The following is a 12244-nucleotide window of genomic DNA, read 5'->3' as shown; positions in this document are numbered from 1 at the left end:
CTAGCCTATAATTAATTTGATCAGATATTTCCTTTAACAGAAACAGGTATCATAGAATTCATAAAGAGTCAATAAATAAAATACAAATGTAAAATATTTTCAGTAAATAAAAAATGTTAAGCTAATAAGAATACTCAGTTCTTTTTAGGGAAATGACTACTCAGACTCTCCTTTTTTCCTAGGAAACGAGTGAGGAAGTGGGAAGTGAGAAATATGGTTGGTCTCAGGTAATTTTTATGCTGATTAAAAGAAGGAAAAAGGAATTTACAGAATTTGCATAATTCAAATCTGTTAAAATATAAATACAGGATTATTTTAAAAAGTCAATTTTAGTCTATGGCCATACCACCCTGAACGCGCCCGATCTGGTCTAAAAAGTCAATTTTATACCTTTACAAATTGAGCCTAAGTGACACCAATGTTGTATGTGTGGAACTAATGGAGAATTCATTCATAACATTAATTCATTCAAAATAAATTTTCACCTATATACACCATATGCAAAAACAGTATTATATCCTATGTAAAATGATGGAAAAAATAAAAGGAAGGTAATTTTGAAGAAAATACTATATTTCTGTATACATATATGCTTGGTGTGCCTTTATTAATATATACAACTAAGTAGTTAGTTGCTTATACCTGCACATAATGAGTAAGCTGAGATCTAAAAGAGGTCAGAAGAGTCATACTATATTGTTGACATTTTCCTTTGTAGGACAATTTGAAAAAAGAACTACACAGGTACATATGTAGAATTGCCATGAATGCAATAGCTATAAGAACAGATTGATGAAAGTGTTGTCTATGGTATCTTGAATATCTTCAGTGGAGTTGCTAATTTTTCTAAGAGTTGCTAAATTTTTGAATTGGTTTATAACTCTTCATAAAATCTTAATAAAATCAAGCATACTTTTCCCTTAAAAAATAGAAATCATAATATTTAACATGTTGATGAGAATTCACAAGTATAAATTTCAGAAAAATGCACTTTTCAACAATATTATTTGAAATGGTTTCTAAAATATTTTTCTAAATGTTCTGTTACATACTTACTTTTAATAATTTCATATAAAATATAAAAATTAATATAACCCTGAGAAAACTACCTGGTATACCTGGGCTATAATAAGGACTTTTATGGAATTTATATGTTCTTTGTAATTGTATAAATTTTTATAAATTAATTTCTAATATGAGCCACATATGTATTAATATTCAAATAATTATAAAATATTTTTTAAATACCTGCTACAATTCTTTTTTAAAAAATATTTTTTATTTATTTATCTTTAGAGGGGAAAGGAAGGAGAGAGGAAGGAAACATCAATGTATGGTTGCTTCTCGTGCATCCCCTGCAGGGAACTGGCCCCTGTCGGAAACTGGCCTGCAACCCAAGCATGTGCCCTGACTGGGAATCGAACCGCGATCGTATGGTTCGCAGGCCCGCTCTCAATCCACTGAGCTACACCAGCCAGGGCTTAAATAATTATAAAATATTTTCTACATAAATGTTGGTTATTAGTAGAAGAATACAGAAAAGGGGAAAATCTTTTTCAAATTATTAGGTCTAATTGATAGATTTTTGTATATACTTTATTTGTACATAATTCACATTACGTTTTATTAGTTTGTCTATGATATATTTTAGTTTCCTTTGGAGAATGAATTAAGACCTGCAGTCATGAAAATAGGGATCCTTCACACCCTTTAGCACATCACATTGCTATTACTTTTAGTCACCTTAGTTATGATAACATAATTTAAAATAGACTGGATAAACAAAAACCAAAAGTAATATCACCATTTTTTAATTCTTAAAATGAAAAAGTGTTCAACTATGCAAAAATCACAGAGTGCTTAGCTACACATAAACAACTCTATGGAGATGAATTTAATATGATGTGTTTTAAAAGAATTCTGATAGAGTAATAATCATTTGAAAAATGCCTATAATGCATGTATAATAAAATACCTTTCAAAATGACGTAGGGTGATCAGCAGCTATATTTAACTGCAAGTATTTGGATCATGACAAACTGTATGGTAATAAGTTCCAAAGTGAAAAAAATTAGAATAGACATTCATTATAATCATTTATTTTGTTTTTGCTTTAATATCAATCGTTCTTATATTGACTTAACAATATTTATATGACTCAACTTTATGTGTGTAATGTGGGTATGTGCTCATATATTTGCATATATCCTAAAATATCACTAACATTAAATATCTATGACTAGGAAATCAAAGGTATTATGTGGAAGTCTACATATATTTCACTACAGTGCAGTTTAAGTAATCTTCAGTATTATTGTCAAAGTTGACAATTTGAAAATGCTTATAAAGTACAATGATAAGGTTTTACCAATTTTAACTAGTAAATAAATTTCACCCTACTTGTGAACATTAATAAAAAGTGAAAAAAGTTAGTTGAGATATTTAAGAAAATACTTTACATCTTAAAAATATAGACATAAAGATAAAATGGTCAATCTACAGAGTTTTATTACTTTCTGATAACTCACTGATTAATAACCACTTCCCATTTCTAAAGCCCACCCCATGGAATTTTTCTTATCAAATTGCATACATATTTTTACAAGTCTGATCAAAAGTAGGGGAAAAACACTCTGGACGATGAAAGGGAGAGATAATACAAGTAGAAAAGGGCAACAGAAACCATGGCCTATGCACCGCAGAACATTGCTTATATTTCTCAGTTCACAGCAGGGTGGGGCAATTGCCTTCACTATCTTATAGCCTTAAATGAAGTTTCAAGAGGGGTGTGTAGAACTCAGGCACCAGTGGTGATATTCTTATTCTTAAGATAGGAATATTGGTTTGCTAAATTTTGGATAGCTAAATTGGTAAGAGAAAATGAAAACTGCTTTCACACTTTCATATTTTATAAACCGTGGTCATCTATTAACATTAAAGATATAATAATGGTGTCTTCTATTTAGTGCAATATAGTAAACTTTCAAATTATAAGCCTATTAATAATATTAGTCATCAATTTTATACGACACTAATCACTGTAAACAAATTATATACATACCTTTGGCTGAAGATTTGGATGTAATAAAACATAACCATTAGGATCAATTGCAAAGTAATAGCCATTGGGGCACAGCTGGAAACAAACAAACAACGTCAACAGCAACAAAAACATTTAGATAGAGATTCTCATTTAAAAAAATCTAAAATACACATTTTAAAGAATGAAAAAGGATAACACAGTGTCTTCGTTTTTTATCTTAAGGATCCTTTTAACATTTAGTTCCTTAGCTAATATAACCGCACAAATTTTGAGAGTTACTTAATGCTTCACGGAAAAATTATATTAGTACAGAGTTTTAAAATATAAAAGGTATTAAAAGGGTAAATTGCATCTTACTGTGAAACGTGGTGTTAGTCTTTTAATATCTTCCAAAGACACATCAACTCCCATTACACCAAGAATCAGCTGGTTCTGTAAGAGAGCAAAAAGGTAGTGTGTTTTATACCCAATATTTACATATTTCTACACAATCATTACATTATCTATCTCTTTGCTTGATACTGGTTATATGCCATACTAACTCATTTTATATACATATATATAACATATATACTTATATATATAATGCCATATATATAAAATGCTATATATGTATCAATTTACAAGACTAATAGTAATTCTCAGCTTTGACTGTTTTCCCACAATTTTATCACTTTTATTATTTAGCTTAAAAACCATAATTTTGATGATTGAGCTTAAAAGTTAAAATATATATTAAATTTTTTATACTTCTTATACTCATCACCCCTAATACTTAACTTTATTGCTACTGTATAGTCAGCAGCTATAGCTCTGTGAGTGTGTCTATGTGTGTGGCTGTAGACTGACTTTGTGGTGGACTACATCATTCAGAAATACAAAAATGTCTAGCTTAAAGAAGCTGGGCAATATGGAATAAGAAAACAGTAGATTTTTTTCTGTTGGTAGTGTCTGTGTATTGGTTACTAGCCTGAAAAGCCTGTGAATTTATTGATAATAAAGTAGCAGAAATCCTCAAAACAGTTTCTGCTTGCTGCTAATTTCCTTTAAATACCAAAGAATGGGTAACATAGATTTAGTTGCAAGTCAAGGAGGCTGGTTGGCAAACTCCTATCACAGTATTCTATAGGACATAAAAATGGAAACAGTGTTAAGATATAAAATCAGGATTTTTAAAAAAGATTTTACCTATCTTCTATTTTAGAGAGAGGGGAATGGAGGAAGAAAGAGTGAGAGAGAAACATCAGTGTGTGGCTGCCTTTCAGGCATCCCCTACTGGGGACCTGGAGCACAACCCAAGCATGTGCCCTGACTGGGAATTGAACTGGAGACCCTTTGGTTTGCAGACCTACACTCAATCCACTGAGCCACACCAGCCAGGGCAGGAATTTTTGTTTTAAAAAGAATTATATAAATTGTAAAATAAATGTAAATGTTACAAAGAAAATTATGAAATTGAGTCTATAGTTACTATAAGGACTCTTTAAACTTTGTGTAGGTACACAAAGAATGAGAAGGTTATGTCAACAACTATGCTGTTTCTTGTGAAACAATCCTAGTTTGAGCAAAGTTCCAAATTAAAGTAATCCAATACAGTCATATGAGGAGATAGAGAATCACTCCTCGGTGGATTATATTATTATGACTCGCAGATATTTAACAATGGTAATGGGCCACCAAAGAAGAATAACCAATGCTTTCTATAGCTATATTATCAAAATAAGGAGCTCAACTGAAACTTATAATAATGAAACAAATAATGCTTATATGTAATAGGTTTTATTATATCATAAACTGCAAAACGTCCCTCAAATCAAGAATGTCAACCAAACTGCAAAATGAAAATTCAGTATTCCCCAGCATTCTTCAATTCTTTTTTATGCAAACTAAGAAATAAGAATGCAACCCTACTTTTAAGCCAAAAATATTTAAAAAGTGAGAAATGGAAATTAACAAGTAAAAGATATATATTTTTCAGAACTTTCAGAATTTTAGGTGGGTAGCATTTTATTGCATTGGCAATATACCAGTGTTATAGAAATAAATATTTTTTCATGAAACTCAAGTATTTTTCCTGAACCTTAAAGATAGAAAAAATAAAAAGAACTATTTATTTGAATCAGATTCTTAAGTTACATGATGATTAAAATAACAATTGTTTGAATGGGAGCTGGAGGAGGAATGACTCATTAAATATACCTCTACGTACATGTGGTACACACATCACCACAATTTTGTTTGGACTTTCTTTCTGAAATACATGAATGTCATAGATGCATTTAAAAATGTGCACACAATGGTATTGCCCTTTTATCACATAATAACTCCCAGTCTCTGAACTTGTGTTCTCATCAGGTCACAGTTAAATGGAGTTAGGTTGAATCTTGTTTCTGGGGAAGCAGAGAACTTGACCTGTACTTCCTTTTCCCCAGGTGGTTATCACATAAGCAGCTGCTGCCTTTTACTTATGACCCACAGACAGTTATACTGTATGAACTTCCTTATAGAAATATCTTATCCACACTGAGCTTCAAAGTCACAGTTCATCATTTATTATTATTAATGTTATCAATTAACTTTTAACCTTTAAGTTTGTCTTATTTTCAACTTGGCCAGTTATATTGAAGACCGGAAGAGTTCCAGTAATGACAAGTCCCAGTTCCTAAAACAGATTCAGAGAAAAAAAGGCAAATTAAGATTACAGTTTAAAGTCTGTTACGCTGCATTAGTCTTTGATATCTGACACTGCATTTTATACTATACAAAGAGCAGCAAAAAGCTAGTAGTAGAAATAAGAAAGATCTATTCAGCAGCTATGAAACATCTAAAGTATTACTTTACAAAAGCATTGCAAAAAACTTAAGACTTTAAAAAATCAACCGAAACTAAACGCTTCAGTAAGCCTGCCCCTCCACTTTTTTTCTTTATGGTAAAATCTTTACAAATGTGTAGCATTTGTGAATAAAAGAAATATGTATCACCACTGCATTTCTGGGTCTTTTTGGTAAACACTGTGGGGACTGCCTGATGAAGTGGGGAGTGCTGGGTGGAAGGGGGCAAAGGAGGACAAACTGGGAAAACTGTAATAGTATAATCAATAAAATAAAACTAAAAAAAAAGAATCAATATTGCTTCTAAATACCCTCCCAAATAAAGAGTGATTTTTGACAAAGCAAAATGATACAGACAAAAGAAAAACTCCAGGCACCAATTATGAAAGACTAGTCATGAAGCAGTTATGATAACAATAACAAATCAGTATGTAGGCAATGTTATATATTAAATGAACCCATGGATCAGTACATATGCACTGATTTTCAAGTCAGAGGTTGCCTTTTCTTTCTTACTCTCATCTGCAACAAACATATATACGTGGTTGGCCAAAAAGTCCATTTGGTTTGTTTTGTAAGTTGGTTCCAGTACCATTTAGTTGTCTTTAACTTCATTTGAAACAACATCATTAGGTTGTATTGTGACAGCTGTCATATCAGTGCGCATTTAAAAAAATCAAAATTGGTGAATTTTTGTGTAGCCATTTTAATATTGACTTATTAAACATTTGGCATATTATGTTTTATTATTTCAAGAAAGGAAAAAATGTAACTGAAATGCAAAAACAGATTTGCGCAGTGTGTAGAGGAAGTGCTGGGACTGATTGAGTTTGTGAAGATTTCTCACTGGACGATGCTCCCCAGTCAGGTAGACCAGTTGAAGCTGTAGTGATCAAATCGAGGAATTAATTGAAATCAATGTAATACCACCTGGGAGACAGCCAGCATACTCAAAATATCTAAATCAATAAAGTTATTGGTAAAAATGAAAACTGTATATTTTATTTTACAGAAAAAACTAAAAAGAATTTTGACCAACCCAATATATATATCACCATTATGTCATGTCAAACACCAGTTTTAACAAAGTCACTATGTAAATAATTTTGAAATTCTTGATGATGTTAGTGAAAAATATTAGTGAATCTTCTTGTGAATAATACTACATCCAAATCTCATGACCCCTGTTCTCATTCCAGTAATAGCATGGGCTTATGGAGAAAATCTCTTAGGCTGTGGTTTCAGACCCTGCATGAGGGAAAGGCCAAAACAATGGGAACTGAATCGGGTAAAGAAGGATGATCATAGAGGGGCTTTTAGCAGAACAAGACAGCAAATTTGGGAGGAAGAATGAAATTAAGAAAACTGCATGTACTTGTGTTCACCAAGAGACACACATTAGCTCTCTATACCTAAACAAGAATATTTGACAATGTAAACATCATTAATTAAATATGTACATTAATATTCACAATGAAAATATTTCACCTCAATAAAATCAAGGTTACAGATCATTCATAAAACTAGTACCCAAAAGATAATTAATTAGAGATTCCTTTTGGCAAACTTTCTATTTGGTTATAATATATATATGCATAGTTTTATACATCCTAGTATAGTATAATATATATATATATATATATATATATATATATATATATATATATGGATGTAACATTTTTCTTTGGGTTACTTTGCACTTGTATAGACTATCCTAGTCAACTTATAAATATTATAATGTGTTCTAAAATTAGATAGTAGACTAATATATTAGATAAATTTATGGATATACTTATTAGTCTCCAACTTTCATTTTCTTCCTTATTTATAAAGCAGACAAAAAAAACTGCACTCTATTCCTTGGCACTGTACAAGTCTTTAGAGAATAAAAAAGAAAAATTAAACAAGACTTTTGCTCTTCTGGAATATATTCGGTATTTATTTTCTAGAGTCCAGCTCTTTCCCCCCTGTTTTTATTCAAAAACACTTGCTTTATCTCCTGATATTGTTCTAGTCTTATTTTTGTCCTCATCTCCCACCATCTCCAGAAGTCACTGAGATATCATTCCTTCAATGCACCCTTCTGTGACTTGCACACCTCACCCCACTGCTCACCATCTATTATAGAAACCTCACCTGGGCTCATAAACCAGCTAGTATGTCACCAATTTTTAAATCTTACCCTACTCATCCCCAAATATATGGCTTCTTTCTTCTGAATTTTCTGAGCTCTTTTCACGTACTCATTATTTTTATTACACTTTGATTGGAATATTTTAAGTTTTTCCTTCTTAACATAACTGTTAGTTTGACCAGCATACAATTTGAATCTGCTATGTGCAGAGATTATAAACAAGTACTTAGAAATACAAGATGGGCCACTTTTCATTTTCAAGTCAGTAAAAAGAATACCCTGTGCATTCTTTTTTAACATTTAATTTCAGCTTATGGAACAACATGTTTAGAAACAAAATGTCTTCCTACTGACATTTGTGCTATCAGTAAGAACCTTACCAACAAGGCACACATATTGGTTAATGAACTTCTGGTCACAGGAAATACAGCAGGGCATAATGACTGGCTCCTCCTATCATACTTTGTACTATGATGGTTTGGGAAAGAGAAAAATTTGACCATAGCTTTAGATGACCATGTGACCTTAAATAAATATGTGATGTCAAGAGGGAACACTGGAAAGCAATTTTAACTAGGGCCTGAGGTAAGCAAGCTTCACTTTATCTGTCTTAGCATGCAAGGCTGTTGCTAATAGTGCCTATTTTTCTTCTAACTTCCTGTATATGTTTATTTTACAAGAACCGAGTGATAAGTAATTTTAAGTGGGTTGCATTTTGCCCTTTGGGTTCATCACTGCATTCAGAAAAGTAGAATCAGCATATAACCGAATTTCAAATAGGAAAATGGATTATGGAATTAGCATGTACTTTTGAGAGCTTAGTATTTTAATTCCCTCTAATATATTACATTAACAAAATCATTAATAAATTTTATTAACATTCAGCATGTGAATAAATCCTAAGTCTAGTAATTACTATCTATAACTTTCACACAAGGGAAGTAAAATTTACATTAAAAGAAGATTTCTCAACTTTAGCCCTATTAACATTCTGAACCGGATGATTCTTCGCTGTGTGTGTGTGGTGGGTGTGGGAAGCTTTTCTGTGCCTCCTAGGATGTTAGCAGCACCCCGGGCTCAATCCATGAGATGCCAGCAGCAGCCCCTCTCCGCCTCAGTCACTGTGCTAGAAATATCTTTAGATATTTCCATGTGACCTGTGAATGGCAAAATCACCCACATTTCAGAACCACTGCTGTAAAATAAAATGGAGTACCTGCTTGAAATTTTAATTGTGTAGTAGACAACTTAACATGTTTTGTTATTTCACACCAGATTTGATCACTTCAGTGGCCTAGTTCATAAATACCTGGGATTGACCTAAGCAAGAGATTTTATATGAAAAGGTGATTAGGCTTGTTATGAAGTTGGGATAAGGTAAACATTTTTAAAAGAGTATTTATTTATTTATTTATTTATTTATTTATTTATTTATTTAAGATTCCATTTGTTTTTAGAGAGGGAAATGGAGCGGGGGAGAGGGAGGCAAACATCAGTGTGTGGCTGCCTCTCATGCACCCCCTACTGGGGACCTGGCCTGAAACCCAGGCATGTGTCTCCACCAGGGAACAAACCAGTGACCCTTTGCTTTGCAGGATGACACCCAACCAACGGAGCTACACAGGTCAGGATGAGACAAGCTAGAATTTTTGCCTAAGTGAATGCACTTCTGAGTTGTGTTGGATCTGGCTTGATTAATGGAGCATATACATGCTTTTGCTAGATGAAGTCTACTTCCAACATACTTTTAAATTCTTGTTCGAAACCTGTAGTAATAGGTACTAATTCACATGACCTTCAGAATTTTTAAAAAGATTTTATTTATTTATTTTTAGAGAGAGGGAAAAGGAAGGAGAAAGAGAGGGAGAGAAATATCAACGTGTGGTTGCCTCTCACGTGCCCCATACCGGGGGCCAAGCCTATAACCCAGGCTTACGGCCTGACTGGGAATTGAACCAGTGGTCCTTTGGTTCTCAGGCCGACACTTGATCCACTGAGCTACACCAGCCAAGGCAGAATTTTTTGTACATAGATATTCAAAAAGTTATTGATGTTCCTATAAATTCAAGATCCTAGGTTAGAAATTTTTTATTTTCAATGGATCAACTAGAAAATAAAGTAACACTTTATATTTGTAGTTCTCTCCTACACAAAAGTATAGCTTTATATGTAAATTCTAGTAAAAATGCTTGATAAACGTTTTTTAGAAAGATTGAACGAAGGGGAGAAGAGAAATGTCACCTACAAAGAAGTCAGCTGTGTGCTCTTACAGCGACAGTGTTTAGTTGAACAACCACCTCTTACCAGGGCATCCAGGTACACATTGGTCCACTGGACTTGCTTAGCTTTGTCTCCTGCTAAAACCATCGGTCTTCCCAGAACATCTAAATATTCCTATGTGTTAAAAAAGAAAGTTAAGGAGTTGAAAACTAGAAAGGCTGTGTCAAAGAAATCATCTCCACAGAAGAAAAATTGTCTAGAGTTAAAAATGAACATGGAATTAAAATTATTAAGACAAAAAGTATGTAATCATTTAATTCTTACTTTAGGTACTCCTTTAATGGTAAGTCTACATGCTTTGAATCAACATTATTTGAATTATATTATTTTTACAATATATCTACCCCTATTTTTCCTAGTAACAATCAAAACATTCCCTTTCTGTGATAAAGTCAATGATAAGTGAAATACGTTCCTTGTGAATTGTTTTATGTTAATCTAAACTATTTTAAGGCTCTGTGATTTACTGGATGGAATTGTACAAATTTGAAATAATAAAGCAGCCATGTATTTGCTTTCATATCATGGATTGTTTGGCTGAAATTCAAAACTACATTTAAACATATCAAAAAATAAATGTGATAGTGTGCCAAATCTAGACATCAGACTCAAATGCAGCTGCTGTTTCATTTCAACATTTGATGTATTCAGTATTCGTTTCCACAAATTCCATGTTATTTATGCTCAATTTTGACTAAGTCTATTTTAAAGATCCTCAGTTATGTTCAAGATTGAGTAATGACTTATATAGTAATTTAAGAACTCTTAAAAATAACACATATTAATTAACTTGATTCAATGTACACAAAGTTATTTAGCAGGCATGTTTCCAAATGAATGGCTATAGAAAACCCATCTCTTTGTTGTAAGTTTATTTTAAACAAGTAAATATATTTACAGGAATAAATATTTACAGGGGTTTGAGGATGTATCTAAATTATGATTAGGACCTTATTTGTTTAATTTTCTATGTGGTACCTACAACTTGAAAAAACTCATTTAAATTATTCGCAATAAAACAAAGTCCATATTATGAGAGATAAGATTATTAGTAATTTTGATTTTATTTATTTTATATGATGTTTTCACATCTGAGAAGAACAATAAATTTATTTATAAGGATATTTGAAACACTTGGAACTTTTTTGAAATAAGAACCAATACATTGCCATATTACTCACCATTTTGTTACAAAGTAATATTACATATAAATGTAATAAGATATTTTCATTTTTATTTATTTTCTGCATGTTACACATATATAAAGCAGAAAATATAACAAAAAATATAATCAAGTTTTTAAAAACCATACCTGAGTATTGATTCTTATTGCTCCAATGGAAGGTATTTCATAATAATAACCTGAAACATATATACATATTTATGAAAATATAATAAGAGGTCACACAATTATTTATTGCTTTGTAAAAAAGCATCTTTCACCTTAATTGTGCAGACACTAAAATATTAATGTCACTGATCAAATTTAAAAATATTTAATTAAAACATTTAAAAATATATTCATAACATATTAAAACAAATGTGCAGATTATTAAAAATTTTGCTATACTATCTTATATTGTATAAAAGAAATGTTATTTTTCTACAGAGTAGTAGAAAATGTGGTATCATTAAAAATGTTTTTCATTAATTATTAAAGATGCATGTCCATGAGTATCTGATAATTATATTTATATAAAATATTTGCCTAAATATAACTTTCAGAATAAATTTAGGTTATTTTTGTTGCTATGTGATCACTGTTTATTTTTCAAAATGCAACTTGTATTTTTCTGAGTACAAAGATATATAGACTTACTAACAAAATATTAATATCTAGAGATGTATAAAAATACATTTTTTAAAACCAATAATTTAACCAGATAAAAAAGGTACATGTCACACTTTCTTATGTCTAAGTTTTATGTAATTCAGATGTTCTTTTATTCTTAGTTT

General features: G+C 31.3%; 1 protein-coding gene across 6 annotated transcripts in view; it reads right to left on the bottom strand.

Annotated features, from left to right (window-relative positions):
- Window positions 1-12244, bottom strand: part of CACNA2D1 (calcium voltage-gated channel auxiliary subunit alpha2delta 1) — a 472005-nt gene that overhangs the window by 60569 nt on the left and 399192 nt on the right. For all 6 annotated transcript variants that reach the window (XM_037066145.1, XM_037066146.1, XM_037066147.1 and 3 more), the window contains exons 14-18: window positions 11601-11650; window positions 10313-10402; window positions 5628-5705; window positions 3401-3475; window positions 3062-3136 (exon numbers count right to left, since the gene is read on the bottom strand). In XM_037066145.1, the coding sequence (XP_036922040.1) occupies window positions 3062-3136; window positions 3401-3475; window positions 5628-5705; window positions 10313-10402; window positions 11601-11650 (368 nt within the window). The remainder of the gene's footprint in view (window positions 1-3061; window positions 3137-3400; window positions 3476-5627; window positions 5706-10312; window positions 10403-11600; window positions 11651-12244) is intronic.

Source organism: Sturnira hondurensis, unplaced genomic scaffold (assembly GCF_014824575.4).
Source record: "Sturnira hondurensis isolate 20B ecotype Veracruz unplaced genomic scaffold, ASM1482457v3 Scaffold0016462, whole genome shotgun sequence".
Taxonomy (NCBI): Eukaryota; Metazoa; Chordata; class Mammalia; order Chiroptera; family Phyllostomidae; genus Sturnira; species Sturnira hondurensis.
This window is presented reverse-complemented; position numbering and strand designations above follow the sequence as displayed.